Source organism: Vigna unguiculata, chromosome 8, assembly GCF_004118075.2.
Source record: "Vigna unguiculata cultivar IT97K-499-35 chromosome 8, ASM411807v1, whole genome shotgun sequence".
Taxonomy (NCBI): Eukaryota; Viridiplantae; Streptophyta; class Magnoliopsida; order Fabales; family Fabaceae; genus Vigna; species Vigna unguiculata.
Genome location: NC_040286.1, coordinates 34258633 through 34279073, shown reverse-complemented (window position 1 = coordinate 34279073; position 20441 = coordinate 34258633). Strand labels below are relative to the sequence as shown.

The 20441-nt window shown below is 30.0% G+C and overlaps 2 protein-coding genes across 2 annotated transcripts; one reads left to right on the top strand and one right to left on the bottom strand.

The window, feature by feature from the left end:
- Window positions 1–5874: 5874 nt before the first annotated feature.
- On the top strand, window positions 5875–7548 carry LOC114193022 (1-aminocyclopropane-1-carboxylate oxidase). The gene is made up of 4 exons (XM_028082711.1): window positions 5875–6072; window positions 6195–6421; window positions 6548–6881; window positions 7015–7548. Exons 1-4 carry the CDS (start codon window positions 5968–5970, stop codon window positions 7294–7296), a joined length of 948 nt encoding a protein of 315 aa, XP_027938512.1. The 5' UTR covers window positions 5875–5967; the 3' UTR covers window positions 7297–7548.
- An 8330-nt stretch (window positions 7549–15878) lies between these two features.
- Window positions 15879–20155, bottom strand: LOC114194767 (tyrosine-protein phosphatase DSP1-like). The gene is made up of 5 exons (XM_028085166.1): window positions 19612–20155; window positions 19306–19399; window positions 16907–16964; window positions 16767–16810; window positions 15879–16665 (listed from the first exon to the last, which is right to left on the bottom strand). Exons 1-5 carry the CDS (start codon window positions 19863–19865, stop codon window positions 16480–16482), a joined length of 636 nt encoding a protein of 211 aa, XP_027940967.1. The 5' UTR covers window positions 19866–20155; the 3' UTR covers window positions 15879–16479.
- Window positions 20156–20441: the final 286 nt, after the last annotated feature.

The following is a 20441-nucleotide window of genomic DNA, read 5'->3' as shown; positions in this document are numbered from 1 at the left end:
CTAGAATATATGAAGACATAATAATAGACTATATTTAATCATAATTGATTACATAGACAATAATCATAAAACTATTTCAAAACCAATAGTCTCTCATTCAATGAGCGCATATACTTTTGAAAAAAAGAGAATCTTGTTGTTGTTTTTTTTTTTTGTAAGAAATACTTCCATTAGTATACATTACATCTTGTTTGAAAAATAAGTATCCAAGAACCATTAAGGGAAACTGGTCCTACTATACCATTTTTCTTTGTATAGTCCATATTTAGGTGATATATTTCTTTATTTTTTGGTAATTTGATTTGATATTTTTGTGTCGTAGGTAATATATATAGCGTTTCATTACTCTTGTAAATATTCTTGAATGATGTTTCTACATATATATATTTTTTGTAATTGGGGATTTTATGATTTTAACTGAAAAATTCAACGTAAGTCACTTGGATTAACTAAATATAAACTCACAAAGAATCAAACTACTATAAAAATTTGTTATGTTTTCTATTTTTATTTTTCTTATTATTTTTTATTTTTGTTATTATTGGTGTTCATTAATCATTTCACTAAAATTCTCTTATCATCAAGTGAGTTTTTTTTTTTTTTTTTTAACACTTTTCAATCAATTCACCCCTCTTACATTTTCAACCATTCTTTGTTTTATCTTGTTATGAATTGAACTCCCTATATAAAAATGAGAGAAGGTTTGAGATTGACATTGTTTTACTTTATATAAATAAACCGCTATTTCGTGGGGATGAAATTTTAAATCTTACATCCATGGAAATAAATGGTTCTAATTCTATGAAATTAAGATAATAATATGAATCATTTTTTCATATTTGACTTTTCTTGTGTTTAACGCCAATGCTTAATTGGTGTAAAAACTTATGTTATCAGATAATTAAAATTTATGTAAGATATAACTTTTAAGTAAGTATTACAAATAATATATATATATATATATATATATATATATATATATATATATATATATATTACATCAGCAAACACATTTTAATAACTTTTTTTTCTTCAATGCACAAAAAAATATTATTCCTCTGGATAGCACATGGAAGGCAATGAACATTTCACATGCCAAACGTGGCGTAACAAGTTTTTCCGAGTGTGATAGTTTTGTTTTTTGTTATGATTTTAAAAAATATAACTAAAAAAATATTCTTCTATGGTCTTTAGGCAAGGTTATGGTGATAAAAAGTATAACAAATATTAAAAGCTTTAAATTATCGTAAAAAGTTTTTTTATCATTTACTGTATAACTTTCTTAAGAAAAAAAAAAAGAACAATAGCTGAACCATAGTAAGTTTGAATGAATTGTTAAATTCAAGCATATAGGTTAAAAAAGTCTTTGTAAAAAAAAAAATTCTTTTAGTTTAATTTCTGTGAAATTTAAGCATTAATTTTTGGTTTCGATTTGTAACTTTTTTAGTTGTGTTGTATTATGTGGTAAACGAAAAAATGACATGTTCAAAATTTATTGATATTTATTTTTTTAATATTTTTAACTTGAATTGAATGAAACTCTAATGTTTATCCTTTTTGTAAGTTGTTGTATAAAAATGAAGGATTTGTTCTTTTTTGTAATAAGTTCTTAAATAAAAATGAGGGCTTCATCTCTCCATAATTGGTGGTGAGTGACAAGAGTTGTATAAAATGGCACAAATAATATGTCTACATAAATCCAAAAAATTCAAAAGCATAACCTAACATTCAAATTCATTACAAACATGTGTGTGAACAATGAACAAAAAATATTCAATAATAAAATATGCTTTTTTAACACGAAAAACATATTTTATAATAAAATATTTCTTCAATAAAAATAATTACATTCTAAAAATGATTCATCTCACACTCTTACATAAATCAACACGATTCATGGAAACATAATGATTGAAGCGAATTCTAGAGTGAATTTATAATGAGAGTTGAACAAACTATAGTGACAAAGATGTGTACGTTTCCGAATAAATTGACGTAGAGACTTATTAAAACCAACTTCAACCATTTAATTAGGTTTTTCGTTCAAACCTTTAGACTTGTTAGTTATAGCATTATATATTAATTAAGAAGAAGAAAAAACACACAACTTCTATGCAAACCATCACAAGTAACATTTCCTCTAAACCTAACTAAGGTCAAGGAGAACCAAAGAAAAACGTTAATGGCTGCCAGTTTACATTTCAAGTTTTCAATAATTTTGTTATCGTCAATTTAAAAATTTTGATAATTTTTTTAACTGATAGCATATTAATATAAAATTTACAATAATTCAAAATAAAGAAAAAACTATAAGAATGGAATGACCATGACGCAATAATAAAAAAAATAAAAGGAATTTAATTATGTTGATTTAGGATCTAGGGTTGTTTTGGTGTGATAATTATTTGTTGGAAATAATCTAAGTATAAATCAAAGTTCTACATTACATAAAATAAACAAAGTTAAGTATTATATAAAAATAAAGGTTCATAACTCTATTATTTTAAGGTTTTGAAATAAAATTGTTGTCAAATTATTTATTTGTGTAAAATTAATAAAACTAATACGATTTCTAAATGACTGTATAAAATATAATTCCAACATTATTTGATATTGATCTTCAATTTTAATGAATAAAAAATAAGGAAAGTATCAAATCGATAAGACTACTTTCTTTTTCTTAAATTCATGGCCGCAAAATGATTTTTCAGGTTGAATCATATTGATAGCGTCGCGTATGATGTAGCTATGTTAGAGTTTTCTTATGCACACAAGTTAGATATTATTTTAAATATTTAAGGTTAAGAACGTAAATTAAGAAATGCTTAAATGGAAATTAAATATTATTATTATATTTAGATTAAGTTGAAGAAAAAAAGACTAAATTGTCTTCCTTTATTATCTTGATCTTAATTCATGCATGGTGAGATATTATTTAGTATCTTCCAAGTTAATGATGAGGGCTGCACATGGGATTAATTAAAAACATGGTTGATAACTTTAATACTCTAATTTTTGTAGATACTATTTTAAATATGAGATGCTACTTTCTCATGTTTTTATCATACAGTCTTCAAGATTTTTTATTATTTCTACGGAACAGAATCTTAATTAGCTTTTTGAGATGCTAGTTTCTCACTATATATATATATATATTTTTAATTCTAGGATTGTGTTTGAAAATATTGAATGTTGAATAATGCAAATATTCAGTTGTGTTTAAAATACGTAATATAAATATGATTGTATGTTATTTTTATTTTAAACCTATTTCAAATATTATTAGATACCAATACGATTAAGAGTAAAATGAATAATATTATGGTAAATCCATTAATGGGATTGTGGGTAGGTGTCCACAAATTGTCCTTTTTTAACAAGAATATTGCTTCCGTAAATCCATTCTTATATTTTGTTTCCACGAGAAATGTATAGAAAGGGATGACGAAAATATATGATATTTGGAGTTATAGAAGTAAAAGAAAAAAAGTTATTTCTAATTATTATTAGAATGAAAGAAAAGAGATAGTTAAGAAATAAATAAATTATATGAAAAGAATATATATTTTAAAAAAATATACCTTTAGATAGTGGTTTCTTTAAAATAATTTCATTTAGTTATATTAAAATTCTTTGAAAACTAAAGAAAAAAAAAAAGGAGATAACTTGCTTTTATTTCGGTCCACTTAAAAAAAATCGCACAAATAACTTGTCTCTTCTTTATTTACTTCCAAACAAACCACATAAATATAATATCTATATTTTTTATTTTCTATTTCTTTTCATTTTTTTTTACCAAAACAAATAGTTTTAGAATCTCTTTTCTTTAGCAAAAACAAAGTGTCTCTTCTTAAGTCTTCACCATTTCAAACATATTATTTGTTTGTCTCAACTTCTTAATCATAACTCTCTTTTAATTTATCATCTTTTATATTTTATTTCTAGAATCAATCTTAATAACTTTTAATTGTGGACAGATATATTATCATATCAATTTAGTAAATTGACATCATATTTAATGAAAATGTTGACATTATATTGTTCTTTGTTTCTATGTCAACATTTAATGTTGAGAAGATCAAGTAATATATATGAAACGAAATTAGACAGTTAAGAATACTAAGGGGAAGGGAAGTTGAAATCAAAATTTAATAACTAGGGGATCAAGAGTATTTTTAAGTCCCATATATTATTAAAAAGTTAATAATGATCTACTAAGCATTTTTCATTTAGATTTAATTTACTGAAATAGTTTATTTTTTAAGTTTATTGAAAACCTTAATATAATTTTAATCCTTTAATTTGGATATATTATATCTTTTAATCCTCCGATTATTTTTCTTATTCATTTAAATTTCATAATTCTACTTTTAGTCAATGAAGTCGGATGATATTAGCAATTTTATCTTTATGTGGTCATTATTTGAGTTCTTAATTGACAATACAAGAAAAAAAAATTAAATTGTAGAAATAAAATATTTAGTTATTATCAATTTATAAACTAAAAGTTATTGATATTTGAAATAGTTTTATTATAAATAAAAAATTATAATTAATTTGTGAATTAGAGTTTAAATTTATCTTTAATATCATCTATCAATGTTTTTTATTAACAAATAAATTAGTGATTAAATTAATTAAATGTTAAGAAACAAAATTTCCTATTTTAATGCTAAATTTATCAACCAACAACACTGTGCATGCATTAAGCTTGAATTAATTTAACAAAATTCATATTTAAATAATTCTCTATTTTATCACTAAAATGCTAGTAGTAATGGTCGGGTTCATATAAGAAAGAAAAAAAATTATATTATGACATAAGGCTCCACATGTAGAAACAACTTATTTTGAAGACTATAACATCGCGCGTGTATAAATCTTGGAAATAACATGAAAATGTGAAGAAATAAAAGACACTATGAACAAAAATATAAGGGATACACTATAGACATAATTAAACTTCACTTATTAATATACTTTCTATAATAGTTGATCTTTTATTTTTATTTTTTCATAATTAGAATCTATATTAGAACCATATATATATCCAGAAGAATCTTGTTCTATTTCAATCTCCTTATCACCTCGTCAACTTTTACTTCTTTATGAAACTATAGGAGGAAATAAATAAAGCTGCTTTAATATTTTTGTACAAAATGAAACAAGATGTTAAAGAAGTTGCTAGTTAATAAACTGGATAGGAATGACACGGCACTCTCAAGAAGGACCACACAAACTTTTTTTTACACAAGCACTATGGATAATGAATTTGCTTGATTGAGTAAAATGGACGCAAAAAACATTTCATTTTTGTGAGCTTCCTTTAATTTAGAAATTACTAATCTAGATTAAATATTAATGAATCCAATATTTGCACACACACCCTTAGCAAGAATTCCACATCTTGCCAACTTTTTTGGCTCGAGAAACTCCTTGCTAATAATTAAGTGGAGAAAACAAATTCTTCTTCCAAACTTATTTCAAAACGTGGACGCTATTATTTTGGAACTCCTATGCTCCTTCCAAGAAAGCACCTTCATATGACTCAGAAATAAAGGTCAAGAAAAATTTGAGAATTGAGAATTGATTGGAGGAAGTTGTAGTCTCTCTTGTTCTGGTCAAATTGTCAAGAGAAAGAAACAAGCCACCAAGTGGGTCCAACTACACCTAAGTGGCAAGACAATTCAACAACGGAACCAAAAGAAACGTTTGCTATGTCATATGCACTGTGCTAAAGGCTAAAGCGTAGATAAAAACAAGGGAGGAAAGAAAGCAAATTCCAACATATTTTTTATATTATTTAACGACGGTTTTTTTTTTTTTCCTTTTTTTGTGGTTGGTCTTATATCTTAAAGGGTCTATAAATACCACCCTCGCAAACTCAGATCTGCATAGAGTAATAGAGAAGAGGCAGATAGAAAGAAAGAAAGAGAGAAAGAAAACGAGTGTTGAGTTTAAAAAAAAATGACTAACTTCCCAGTGATCAACTTCGAGAAGCTGAATGGTGAGGAGAGAAAAGACACCATGGAGAAAATAAAAGATGCTTGTGAAAACTGGGGATTCTTTGAGGTACCTCAAGAACCCATGCTTGTCTTACCTAGTTCCTTTCTACATTGCCCTCCAAATATAGTTCTTGCGATTTTCTTGGTACTTAATGTCCTTTCTAACTGTTTGCTTTCAAAATTATGTAGTTGGTGAACCATGGCATACCCCATGAGGTTTTGGACACTGTGGAGAGGTTGACTAAAGAGCACTACAGGAAATGTATGGAAGAAAGGTTCAAGGAATCAATGGCAAGCAAAGGTCTAGAGGCTGTTCAAACTGAGGTCAAGGATATGGACTGGGAGAGCACCTTCCACTTGCGTCACCTCCCAGAATCAAACATCTCAGAGGTCCCTGATCTCATCGATGAATACAGGTTACACTGCAACAAACATACATACATACATATATATAACATTACACATTGCATGTCAAGAACATGTTGCATTTCAGAATTTTCAGAATTGAAACTGCAGTTTTATAACATAAAGTGATAGTGCAGGAAGGTGATGAAGGATTTTGCTTTGAGGTTAGAAAAACTAGCAGAGCAGCTTCTGGACTTGCTGTGTGAGAATCTTGGTCTAGAAAAAGGGTACCTGAAGAAGGCCTTCTATGGATCAAGAGGACCAACTTTTGGCACCAAGGTTGCAAACTACCCTCCATGCCCCAACCCAGAGCTGGTGAAGGGTCTTCGTCCCCACACCGATGCCGGTGGGATCATCCTTCTCTTCCAGGATGACAAGGTCAGTGGCCTACAGCTGCTCAAAGATGACCAGTGGGTTGACGTACCCCCCATGCGCCACTCCATCGTCGTTAACATCGGTGATCAGCTTGAGGTAACTTTTTTTTCACACTAATATGTCAACTTAATTTGAATACAATCATAATATATCTGTAAGTAGACATTTCTACGAACAAGTTAGATGCAACAATATTACTAATACGTAACACTCCACGGTTAAAAAACAGGTGATCACCAATGGAAAGTACAAGAGTGTGGAGCACCGTGTGATAGCACAAACTGATGGGACCAGAATGTCCATAGCCTCATTCTACAACCCTGGCAGTGATGCTGTCATCTACCCTGCTCCAGAATTGTTGGAGAAAGAAGCAGAGGATAAAATCCAGCTCTACCCAAAATTTGTGTTCGAGGACTACATGAAGCTCTATGCTAAGCTCAAATTCCAGGCCAAGGAACCAAGATTTGAAGCCTTTAAAGCATCAAATTTTGGTCCAATTGCAACTGCTTAAATATTTTTACTGCTGCCACCAGATGTGTGCTTTGGAAGAACCGAGAAAAGTAGCTTTGTGCACTTGTTTGCCAGAAGAATATTACAATAGCCGTAATAATATGTCATCGTAGTGCATGTTTGGATTTGAGTTAGAACAACGTTAAAGTACTAATGTAATACAGTGTTCCTTTATTGTTGTGTATTGTAATTGGTACTTGTGTGTTGGAATACAAACATAACTTTTGTTACTATGGTTGAAGTGATTGTTACACGGAAAAATGGTCAACAAAAATATCAAACTTCATAATAAAACCATAACTACTCGGTTAGCAAAAATATTTATTGGGTCTTGGCTCTACTATGCATTATTTTCTTGCCTTTTTTGGCTTTATATGCCTCCAATTTGGCTAGTTGGGTTTTGGACCACAGTGACAGTGTCTTAGTGATGTTGAATGCACCAGAATGTTAATGGCACCATGATGCTGAGAGAAGACTATGCAGGTCAAACACACTTATTTGAAACAATGTGTAGGCCAAAGGACGTGGATGCAACCAAATGAAGATATTCAATTATAAGGTAGTAGTAGATTTAGAAATGATAAAACTTAAATAAAAAAAAATTAAAAAAAAAAAAAAACTTAGGTGGTTGTCATGTTACTTTCTAATTAAAACCTTTTGTTTTGTTTACAATAAATAAACAATTAGACCATAAATCTGGTCATTATTGTCTCGAGGTCAAGAAAGGAAATATGGTAATGACTCCATAAAGACATGCATGAAGTTCCCAGAGTTCAATGTTTGTCCAAATTATTATAATTATTTTAGTTTTAAGAAGTTATGTAAAAACTCCTTAAGTGTATAGTTGGAGAGAATTTATTTACTTTTTCCATATAGTATTCAACTATATTTCTTACATTTCCATTTTTATTTATGTATTTACTCCCACAAAATTTTCCTTAATCAGTTTCGTGTATCGACAATTTTCATCGCTCTCTTTTTTATTTTCATTTTCCCAACTTGTCCGAACATGTATGTATAAAGGTTTTTATTTTGAACAAAGTTTTCCATTTGTGAGCAAACTTTCTAACAATTTTCACAATCCTTCAAGACTCATATTAATTAAAATTAGAATGAAAATAAATTTTTAATGCATCAAAATAAATTAATAAATTACTCTGTATAATCTATTATAATCCAAATTAAAATCTATTCCATCTATTATTTTAACATCTATATACACATATTCTCTTACTCATTATCCATAATTTTCTTCTTCTCATCATTATCTTTATCACCTTCTTTCTCTTCTCTCATCATTTTGTCTCGACAACCCCGAAATTGTATTTTTATTTATAAAAAAAATTCTGAGAAAAGTCATAATAAATTTATACATCGTATTTAATAATTAAGCTGTTATTTTTATTTATACAAATTAAACATATATTGAAAAACATAACTGTTAAACTGTTAGTATTTAATAATTAAGCTGTTATTTTTATTTACTACCTTATCTAACCTAACTGTTAAACTGTTAGTATTACTAGATTTGTTCTTATCATGTGTTCTAGAACGACCTTTAAATGGAAAAAAAAAAGTTAAATATTTTGATGAATATTAATGACATGTAATTGAGATTTTGTATTTATAAAAATAATAATGAAACTCAATCACATATAATGAGATTATGTGAAGAGATAATAATGACACTGAAAATGTAATAATGTTAAAGAAGAGAGTAGAACTACAACATAAGATTGAATATATTGATGAATACAGACAGGTACGACGTAACACAACATCACATCAACAAAAAGAAATCATTAATTTGATTCTACAAAATTAACGATGAATGAGTCACAATAATTGACTCAACACAATTTGTTTTAACGCACAAAAGAAGCTTGAAATCCACGTAAGTATTCAACTTGAGACAGTGGAGAACCACCTTTTATAGTATACACTCGAAAAGCAGAAAGGTAGTTAGCACTATGCAGTGAAACCTCTTATTTGCACATAATCAAAAGTGAGAAAGAAAAAAAATGTCTCAGCCAAAACAGACATAGATACTCAAACACGTCTACGAGTCTGATAAACTCTATTATGCTGAATCTGCTAGATTTTTGTGTTTGGATTTACAAGTTTATTCCATAATTTTTGTTCAGGATTATGTTATTGTTCTAACTTTTTATTTTAAAGGTGCTATGATGCCAAGTTAGAGCATCAATATATACTAGATTGTTTTGTATAAGAATTAAAACACCTTTAAATGTTCTTTCTTAATTATATCCATTCTTTACTGATTAAAAAAAAAACGTAACAAAAAAATGCATTATATATGCATACATTTTTATACTTCTAACATCTAACTCTATGAATATGTTTGAGGAAGCATTTTCATGGTTTTAATGGGTTAAATATATCTCAAGTTTCAGTAAATTTTGGGATTAGTCTTTCTTTAAAATTTTGTACCAATTTAGTTTTTTATATTTAGAGATGCGTGAATTTAGTTCTTCTTACCAAATTTTGTTAAGTTTATTTGATATTTTAAACGTATTTTATGATAATATTTGAATTAACATTAAAGCTAAAATGTGTTAACAGTATACACAATTTAAATAATATCATGAATTGCATTTGAAACGTCAGATAAACTTAACAAAATTTGATTAAAATGATTAAATTTACGTATTTTTAAAGATGAACGACTAAATTGATAAAAAATTTTAAAAAAAAAACTAATTCCAATTTTACTAAAATTTGGGGCAAGAAAATATATTTAACTCTTTCTAAATTTTCCTTCATTGTTCGATCTTAAGTATCTATCTGTAGTGTGAAAGCACTCTTTCCGCTATTTAAAAGATACAAGCCAACAAAAATGAGAATAACTTTTGATAATGATGCATGTAAGGACAAAGTCCTTAACACATCTTTTGATATATTTTATTATTGTTTCTTCAAAAGGTTGATAGTATTTTTTCCATAAATAAATTACTCCTACAAATAAACTTTGACTTTTTCTGAAATCTTTTTAATAATAGTATATTTTATTATTTTGTCGGTCTTCCTTTTATGAATTATCTCATCGTTTTATATTGCATTATTCATTATGTCTTTTAATTTTTAGTTTAACACATATGCTAATTTTTAGTTTAAGTCATATGCTAATGTTGTAAAAAAATTACAATCAACCAATGAAATCTCTCTTTTACATAACTATATTTTAAAAATGAACAAATCAGTATATAATATAAGATGGGATTTGAATCTATATTTATATATTGTGAATCTATTTTAATTCTAATCAATGTGATATCTTTAATATATTATATCATTCATTACTTTCATCATAACCATATTACTAATTATACTAAACATGATTTACTATTATTAGGTATATTGAAACAAGTTTCTTAATATAGAAAATACTAATATTCTGACTTCATATTTTGAGATGGTATCACTAGTGCAGAAAAGGCCTATTACATCGGTTATTTTGGGTTTATTACATCGGTCTAATGACCGATGTAGTAGTACCTGATGTAATAAGTGTTTCAAATATTACATCGGTCCAAGGACTCGATGTAATATCTACAACATACAACCTTGGTCACATTAACCGATGTAAGCCTTGAAAAAAAGAAAACAGAGTCTGAATATAATTTAATTCTAATAAATATAAGAAATTAAAATTATATCAAATTTTAAAAAACTAATCGTTAGAAGCTGAAAATTTTTGCGTACTGTGTTTGAACCTTCAGACCAGCAATGCAACAGTTAGAGGATCCCTGAACAACCCAATAGAGGGCAGCAACAACAGACGAGATGAGGGGACCAGCGGCGGCAGCAACGGGAAGCGGTGGCAGCAGTGGGAAGCGGTGGCAGTAGCGGGTGGCAGCAGCGGCACCAGCAATAAACGGGAACCACCAACGTCAGAGAACCCTCGACGACGCGGCGGTGCAGTGGAAGGAAAAGCGGTGGTGCGGTGGTGCGGTGGAAGGAAGGCAGTGCGAGGGCAAGCGACGGGAGGAAGGGACGCGACGCTCTCACCAAGCCACCACGCTAATGCTTCCCCGCGCAACTGCTAGGGCTTTGGGAGGCCACTACCAGCGGACAGAGCTCGCAAGAGGTGGCCCAACAGCGGCGTGGCAGTTCGAACGGAGCGGAGAAAGGTGAACGGCGAACGGCTGCGCGGAGGAGCGGAGAACAGCGAACGACTGCGCGGAGGTGCGGTTGCGCGGAGAACAGCGAGCAGTTGCGGTGACCGTGCGGAAGAGCGCAGTGGACGACGGTGGAGTGGGGTGGAACACAGTGCAAAGAAGAAAACGCTGAGAAGAGAGAAAGAAGAAAGAAGCGCGAAGAAAATTGAGAAAATGAGGGGAAACCCCAGCTGGAAAAAAGGGTTGTACTACATCGGTTTTCTGGAGCAACCGATGTAGTATATGAGTTCTATGCAGAATAGGTAGATTTTTTCTCTTTTTTTTTTTTTGAAAAATGGGTATTACATCGGTTTTAAAAGGCAACCGATGTAATACAGTTCGCAAAAATTCCAAAAATGCCACCGCGTACTGTGCTACATCGGTTTTCGTGTAAATGTTGTAATATCTTATTATAATATGATATTTCTGCACTAGTGTATTGTTGAGATCACTATCATATTTTTGATGTATTATCTATTTTAATGTTCAGAATTTTGTTACAGTTTTGTTTTTAAAAAATATTCAAAAGATTGAAAAATAAAGTATATATAATTTACTTAACTCTTAAATTAGACTATTAAGTGTACCAAAAAATTATGTAAAAAAGTTATTAAAAAATGTATAATTTATTATTTTCTTAATGAAAATGAATACTTAGAATTATTCACAAATTGAATTACATCAATTCTGAAGGAAGAATTAATTCTTTGTTCAATCATTCAGTTTGTTGGTTAATCTTGTCACCCATCAGGTTTGATCTTGTGATCAAATCCAACCCTATCCATTTATTTCTTTTATTTTAGGTTGGATTTGATTGGTTTTATAAGTTGTTGAAAAATAATTTACAAATACTAAAATACATGATGAAATAAACAAACTAATGCAACATCAAATATCACATTTCATGTAAAACTCATGATATATTCAAATTAGAGCTTAAAAAATATTTGTACAATTTTTCAAAAAGCAAACACATCATATTATAATGATACAAACTTTAATCCATGGCCATGAAACTATGTTTTGTAATTTGTTGAAGTGTCTTCTATTTTGATTCTTAGTTCATAGAATTTGATTTTGATTGAACCTCACAAAGTTGATAATGTTATCCTTATCTGTATGGTTAGGGATGATTATTCATCACTCATATAAAGCAACCTTTGTAAAAGGTTTAGTATTCATAAACCTTAACACACTTTGACCTGTGAACAGTTGAATTGAGTTTTGGGCCCACCCACAATTATCTGTGTTTTTTTGGGCCATGTAGTCTACCTCGCATTTGCTCAAATACAGTCTGTTAGATCCACAAGTGGTCCTTTTTGCATCTAATTTCATATTTTGTCCTCACAAATTGGGTGTTGATTTGGACCACTTCCACTATTCTATATAATATGCATGAATCACTTCTTTGGTACAGTTATAATCAAGATGCAAATTATTATTGGGGACCATATTCTTTTTAATCAATAACTTCTTTTCTTTTTCATTTCTTAGATCAATTTCAATCTAAACATATTATCCACTTCGACTGTCATGGACAAATGACACCTTTGATAACATTATCATAAAATATATTAAATTTGTAAAAGTTATGTAACTTAATAATTAATTATATACATAATGTAATTTAATGATTGGACTGATTAAATTCAACATTTGTAAATAAGTTGATAATTGCTCTATTTTTAGAAGAAGAAAAAAAGTCTCTTCTAAACAAACATGTATTTTGATCTCACTATCTTGTATGTTAGTTCCATTTGTTTAAGTTTAAACTATTCTTTAAAGTATTTGTTTGAGTTTTAAAAATTCTTTAAAGTAGACATTTTTTATTAGGAAACTAATAAACTTGAAAGATAATTCTTCACTAGCTAAGCACTTAAAATATATATATATATATATATATATATATATATATATATATATATATATATTTCAAAAAATGGATTAAAAAAATAAACAATATTAAAATAAACTTAAAAGGAATGGAACTAAATAAATACTCATCAATGTTCCATACCTTGAATGTCGTGTTCCTCTAGTACAAACTAAGCACCACTTATGACTACAACCAATAAAAGATGTTCTAAGGACCATGCTTCCCAAAAACCATGACAATACTAGCTCTGTGCCAACCATGCATAGCTACAATAAACCATAACAACATATTATATATATATATATATATATATATATATATGTGTGTGTGTGTGTGTGTGTTTTTTTTTTTACCAACATTAGGATTGAGAGGAAATAAGAACAGCAAAGAAGATGAACAACCTTCGAAATAATGTTATTGATATGAACCGAAAAGATGTTATTTGCTTAAGTATAAGCAATTTACAAACATAATATGGCACCTTATCTTGTTGTAATTTATTCTTGCAACCATTTTTCTTTTTCTTTTAAAGCTTAACTAATGATAACCATGAATGACAAATGCACCAACCATATCAATCAATGATAAATGCATCAATCGTGTCAATTAATGCAGAGTAAGATAGAATACCAGTTTAGGGAATTCATGATTAAGAACTATTATCACAAATTTATTGATATTTGAGCAAAACATTGAAATGAGAATTTTGAATCCCATTGTAAATACATTTCTTATCAATTTAAATCCCTGTGGCTAATCATAAATTAGTCCCTTGATTAGTATTCCTTAATCCAACCTTTATTTCATGAAAAGCTTGAAGTTCTTTCATTAATCTAAGTAAATTAAGCTAAAAACGACATGGTTTAGAACGTTGAAATTGTACTTTATTGATGTTCCTAAAAAGAGAAAGAAAGTTGCAAATTGTAACCTATCACCCAACGTGTTAGAGGGCCTAAAAAAAGAATTAAAAAAAATGGAGGCCCATATTGTGTGTGCAGCACAATAGAAAAACCATCCTTCACAGTGGTTGCTTCAGTTCAGCCATTTCTTTAGTAACATTCACACTGCAGCTATTCTTCCTTCACTCCAAACTATAAACATATTACATACCAAGAAACAAAATAAGTTTATTGCCCATAAAGAAATTGCACATATGTAGAGAATTCACACACATGGAGTTAAAATACATGAGAAACAAAGTTTTATTTTATCTTATTTAGAGTTTAATTTTAATAAGAATTCAGGTCAAGTTTTTTTTCTTCTTATTATTGACATTATATTTAGGATTAAATATATTTTTTTTTCCTTAATTTTCAATAAATTTTGTAATTAATCCATTTTGAAACTTTGAACAATTTAGTTATAATCTTTCGAAATGTGTTAATAATTTATGTGAATTGAATAATATGTTAACTTTTGTAAATGGTAGTAATAATTTGATGATCAATATATTGTATGATGTAGGTGTAAATTTATTTTATGACTGAAATTACATCAGAACGAAATTATTTTGTTTTTATCTCAAATTTGATGTCTGAGATTTCTTATAGATATTAGAGAGGAGAGGGAGCGAAGGATATTACAAGATAATAATTAAAAAATCATTTATTAGAATAACTCGTCCTTCATGCACATGTCCAATTTATATCATTCAAGTTTATTAATGAATTTTCGTAAATATGTATAATTAATAATGAAAAAATAACACTTAAAACGTCAGGGAAATATCTAAAAATACATTTAAAAGGTAGAAGAAAAAAAATGTAATTCAAACAATGAAAAAAAATGCGTTAACATATTAATAGTCATTATTTTGACTTTGTTTATGCTAACCAAGTATAAAATTAAGGATTATGATTGTTTAATTAACTATCAGTGAATCCATTTAGTCGAAATACGATAATATACAGAATGCATTTTATTTATAAAATAATACTAATATAAAAATCTGTATAAACAATATATTGAACAATTATAGCAGTTTGCTTTAACAATACTTCCCTACAACTTTCAAATATTTTTTGACAATGAATTTATATTTCTGGCTAAATCAAAATTTCAGAGAATGTGTTATAGTCCAAACTGTTTTATTTTATCTTATTTTTTTTAATTGAGAAAACAATTACCATGAAAAACTCTCGTAAAAACTCAAGGCTCACTTTTTTACAATGTTAATAAATCGCACACATATTAATTGAGAAATCAAAATATTATAATAACATGTGGGAAGAAAATATATATGTTGTAAAGAACAAGGTAACATAACATGTCGAGTTGATCCAAATTACGTGTTACAATATCACTTCAAACATTTATTATTCATCATTTTCTTCTTAAACTTCTATTTCAAAAGAAACATGTTCCACTATTAAAAAATATAATTAAGAAAAATATTTAGTTCCCTTCTTTTATTGCTATTTTGACACTCCATTCGCATACATTCGTTAACAAGTTTATCATCTAACTTTCCATAATATTCTCGTGCAAAAAAATGTTTCACTACTATAACTATAGTAGACATTAAATGAATAAGATCCAATCAAAATCTGAAAATTACGTATATTTAGAAAATAAGTTGTATGATAGAATTAGAAACAGTTCCTCAGCAGCAGCAGCAGCATGCAACTAGTGCAAGAATAACCACAACACAGAACTGAACTATCGTCAACTGAATAAGAAAAACAACATTACAAGTTTCTCTGCTTTTACTACCCAACAAGATTCTGGGCAGACAAACAAGGCATTCTTGTAGCCTTCTTGAATTTCTCTGAGCCTCAAGAAAAAATCAAGACATATCTACACTCATTGTTGATGAATAGTAGAGCAGAAAAAGGGAACATAAAGCAAAAGAAGAGAAAGAAAATAATAAAAGGTGGTGAATGACCGGTGAGGTACACAAAGGGCCAAGTATGGAAGATGAAGAAGAAGGATAAGATAACACATACAAATATGGGTAGGTAAGGCTATCTACTATGCCTACAATTTTCTTATTTTAAGAATGGGAGAAGAAGAATCATTCCTTTGAAGGAGTTCATCACCTTTTCCTATTTATTTAATCTAAGAACATGGGCTTCACTTTCACCAACTAAAGAAAGTAAACCCAACTCAGCAAACCATATAACTTCGTCTGTTACCTCTTCAGACATGAAAAGGGTATAGGCGAATGTTTCATGCTCGAAATATCAAACAACTCTACGAACCTCTGATCTGAAACTCTTGCTTTTGCAGCTGCAAACCGCTGGTACTCATCAAACACAGATGACAAGCACCACTTCTGCAATTTTCTATAGCATCCTACTAAACAACCCGTTCGGTGCTGCACACAGATCACAAACACTTTACCACAATTTAACTAGAAAAACTCTTCTGTGTAGATATTACAAAAGTGGGCAGAAAAAAATCCAGAAAAGATCTCACCTTTCCCCGCTTACAGTGAATTATAACCGGGTGATTCCTGACATCTGCATTATTGGCCACCAAAAGTTATTGCTGCTAAATGAATAGCTCAAACTATACAGAGTTATGATTAATAATAACATTAAAGAGCTATATCATACCAAGGACAACTTTCAGCGCTTCACGGATTGTGTCCTCTGGGATGTTCACAAAAGGTTCCTGGATCCACATGTTTCATAATGTTAAAGGAGATTTCAAGTTATCAAAATCTTGCTACGCCAACATAAATCAAAGTTCTATTATCATCTTTTATCTATACTAAACTTGATGGTAAAGAAAAGGAAGGGATGAGAGGGCGTGGCTAAAATACTATTTGAAGATAATATCACACAATTTATGAAGAATAAATAGTTTATGCTACTTTAATTAAATACTGTTACAGAAGGTAAGTCTGAGAATACTTACCTTAAAATTTGTATCAACAACTGTTTCTTATTAGTTGATAGTGTAATATTGTTTACAGTTCTGGTGTACAAAAATTGACCCCTTTTATGAGTTCATCAACTACCAACAGTGATTGACCTAACTATTATTTATGGGATCCAAGATAAGCTTTTATTCTATTACTAACCTATCTATATATATCGACCTAAATCCTACACAATAAACACAATAGAATAAACCATCACTCAATTCCCATTCATCTAACAATCATCTTTTCCTCTGATTGTCACATATGAATAACCATGAACTTTAGAAGACATCAGAACATTCTCCAATTCATAGAAGTTACACAAAAACGAAAAAAGATAGGAAAAGGGCATGAAAGCAATTCCAAAACTAAGGAAACACAAGTCAGATATGATTATAAAAAATGGCTTTATTAAAAGAATTGCTTCCCCTTGTTTTCCTTGACATATAGATTGGTCAAAAAGTTAGTATTCAAACAAAATTCATGGATTAGAGAGTTGGGAATTCAACAATAAGGGTAAAGTATATCTATGTTAATTCAACGGATCTTGTTTTTCTAGAGTTAGAGTGACAAAATGGCCTTCAGATAATAACGTGTACTATGTAGACAATCTACTGTTAAAATTTTTGACAAAATCAAGTAAATATATCATAAACCATAAAATTAATTACAATCACAAAGCTTGATTTTTTGATTAAGAATAGTGAGTGCACTCTACATCACCTCACCTGGCATATCCAAATGCAACGCACAAAATGCCCTAAGCTACCAGTAATATAAATTCCATCTCCAAATGTACTAATGAAATATTCTCTATACTCTTAAGATTTCCACTTCCTTGATTACCTTCTTATCTTTCCTAGGTGATCATGACTTTGGTGCTACTTTTGTACAGTTATTAATTTCTTTCCCCCTTCGCTACCTTGTACTTTCAGTATAATCAAATAGCAAATCTGTTCTCTTTTTTAGCAGATTTGGTTTTCAAATGGTCCCATTATACAGACAGCAAGTATAATACATGATCTTCAACTGTTGATTATTCTCGAAAAACCAATGATTGTGATAATTTTAGATAACCAGGGAAAAAGACTTGACATGCCAGCTAGGATTCCATCAACCGTGATTTACATTTTCTAATGTTGGTAATAAATACTTCCACTATCCACACACAGGTGAGGATTGAAGAGGTCTCTCTCGCACAGAAATATGCTCAAGAATTAAAACAATAGATCCAATCCAGAACAATAACAAGACCAAAACTGACATGAGAATATAATAATAGTACCTAAAAAGCTGAGATAGTAAAATTTAGCAAGCACAAGTTTCCAAACAAACATTTTCCTAAAGCACTTTATAAAGTTAGGGACATTTCAAAAAGTTACCCCAGAAGACGCAAGCAAGAATAGAAGGAGGAGAGGAAGAAGAAGAAGAGGAATAGCAAGTAAACTCGTTGAAGAAGTAATAATGCCAAAAACCAGCTTTACGCCCCCTCTTTTTCCTCCCAAGCTTGTCAAAAACCCGTCTGGTTAAACAGTACTTGAAACCAAAACACCCATATAACGTTAACAGTTCATCAGGTCACTAATTATCCACAGCCATGCCTCGAGAGATGAAAGAAAGTATGTATATTAACCATATAAAAGAGAATGAGAATGACAGGTCAACTGGATTAGATAAATGTCCATTGATCTCAGTGCAAGCTATTAATTTTTCTTTTTGCTGTAAACTTAGTGCAAATTGCCAAGACAAAGAACAATCAAAATCAAATTAAGAACTTGGGATAAATTTCCTGTAGAAGCACTTACTCAGTAAGATAAATTAAATTCCTCGCGTTAAAATCAATTCATGCAACTCTGCTTTTTCAGAGAAGTTAAAACATAAACTTGATTCACAGAAAAAATTAAGGAGAACAAGTGAACTTTATCTTCCAAGAAAACTCGATTGATTTTATGTATGTTATCTTGTTTGGTAGTTATAATTCCTGAAAAGAATATTATCTAGAGAGTTACTGAATCATAAAACAATCAAACCCAAATCAAGTCACGAATCACAAGAGCACAAAAAGAGGTTGAAGCCAAGGAAAGAGACCTTATGACCCTCGATCCCAAAATGATAAAGCTTGATCCCATTTGACTTGAGGAACTCCATGTTGGCCTCCGGATACGGCTCGGGACACAAATATCTAACAAACACCCAATCAAACAAGCAAACAATCAGCAACATCACGCAAGGAAGAGACTTTACTCCCAATTCCTCAATTGGGTACTCAAAAACAATCCCAAAAGCATCATCAAACTCAAGCAAGACACAGACACGCACGCTAACAGGAACACTAGAGAAAAAAAAAAAAAAAAAAAAGAGATAAGAGAGAGTGATTGAGATGAGTAGACAGACATGATGGAGCGGAGGCCAAGGGTTTGGAGGAAGGAGAAGTTGGCAGGTTCTGGGAAGCCAGAGCGGAAAATGCCATTATCAACCATGGAGAAGTTTAGAGGCGGAACGAAGAGATCCTCCCCGTCGAGCTTGTCGGAGGCACCATCCCCGGTGGTGTGCGAGAGGGTGTGATCGGTTATAGTGAGCTGGATTTGACGGCACATCGGAGTGTCTTGGTGGTGATGGGTGTGTTGAAGTTCTGCCGCCACTTGCATATCAAAGTTTTTGTTTGAAGTAGTATTTGTCTGTTTTAGGATGATACAGAGAAAGAGAGAGAAGGGGAAGTAATTTTCCTTATTATTATTAGTATTGAGAGTATGTGAATGAGAGAGAGTTTATATATTAGAATAATGGAAGTAGTAACAGAGAAAGGGATCAAAAAGGATATTCCTTAAGGTGGTGGTAATGTATTATGGCCTTTGGTGGTGCCCCTTCAAGCTCAAAGGCCTTTCTTTTGACTGAAGAGAGAAAGAAAAGAGGTGAAAGAAAGAGGTGAAAGAGATGAGGGAGGGACAACACATATATATACACATTGCACACACACACACCCTTCACATTTTCTTTCCTTTCTAAATAAACAATTCAAAAACACCTTAGGACTAGAGTTTTTTTCCTATGCTTTTTAACCTATCCTGTACCAAAATATCATTGGTGCAATTCCAGATAACATCATCGCTGCAGTTTCTTAGTTTCATCGATCGTTATCGTTTAATGTTGGTTTTTTTTTTTTTTTTTAACTTTATTTACATCTGGATTCGCTTGAACTCAGTGTCTCAGAGTTTTTCCTTTTG

Coding starts and splice junctions, on each gene's coding strand:
- LOC114193022 (XM_028082711.1), top strand. CDS start 5,968: ATGACTAACTTCCCAGTGATCAACTTCGAGAAGCTGAATGGTGAGGAG. Junction 6,422..6,547: donor GATCTCATCGATGAATACAG/GTTACACTGCAA, acceptor GTGATAGTGCAG/GAAGGTGATGAAGGATTTTG. Junction 6,882..7,014: donor ACATCGGTGATCAGCTTGAG/GTAACTTTTTTT, acceptor GTTAAAAAACAG/GTGATCACCAATGGAAAGTA.
- LOC114194767 (XM_028085166.1), bottom strand. CDS start 19,865: ATGCAAGTGGCGGCAGAACTTCAACACACCCATCACCACCAAGACACT. Junction 19,400..19,611: donor CTTGGCCTCCGCTCCATCAT/GTCTGTCTACTC, acceptor GGTGTTTGTTAG/ATATTTGTGTCCCGAGCCGT. Junction 16,965..19,305: donor TTGGGATCGAGGGTCATAAG/GTCTCTTTCCTT, acceptor ATGTGGATCCAG/GAACCTTTTGTGAACATCCC.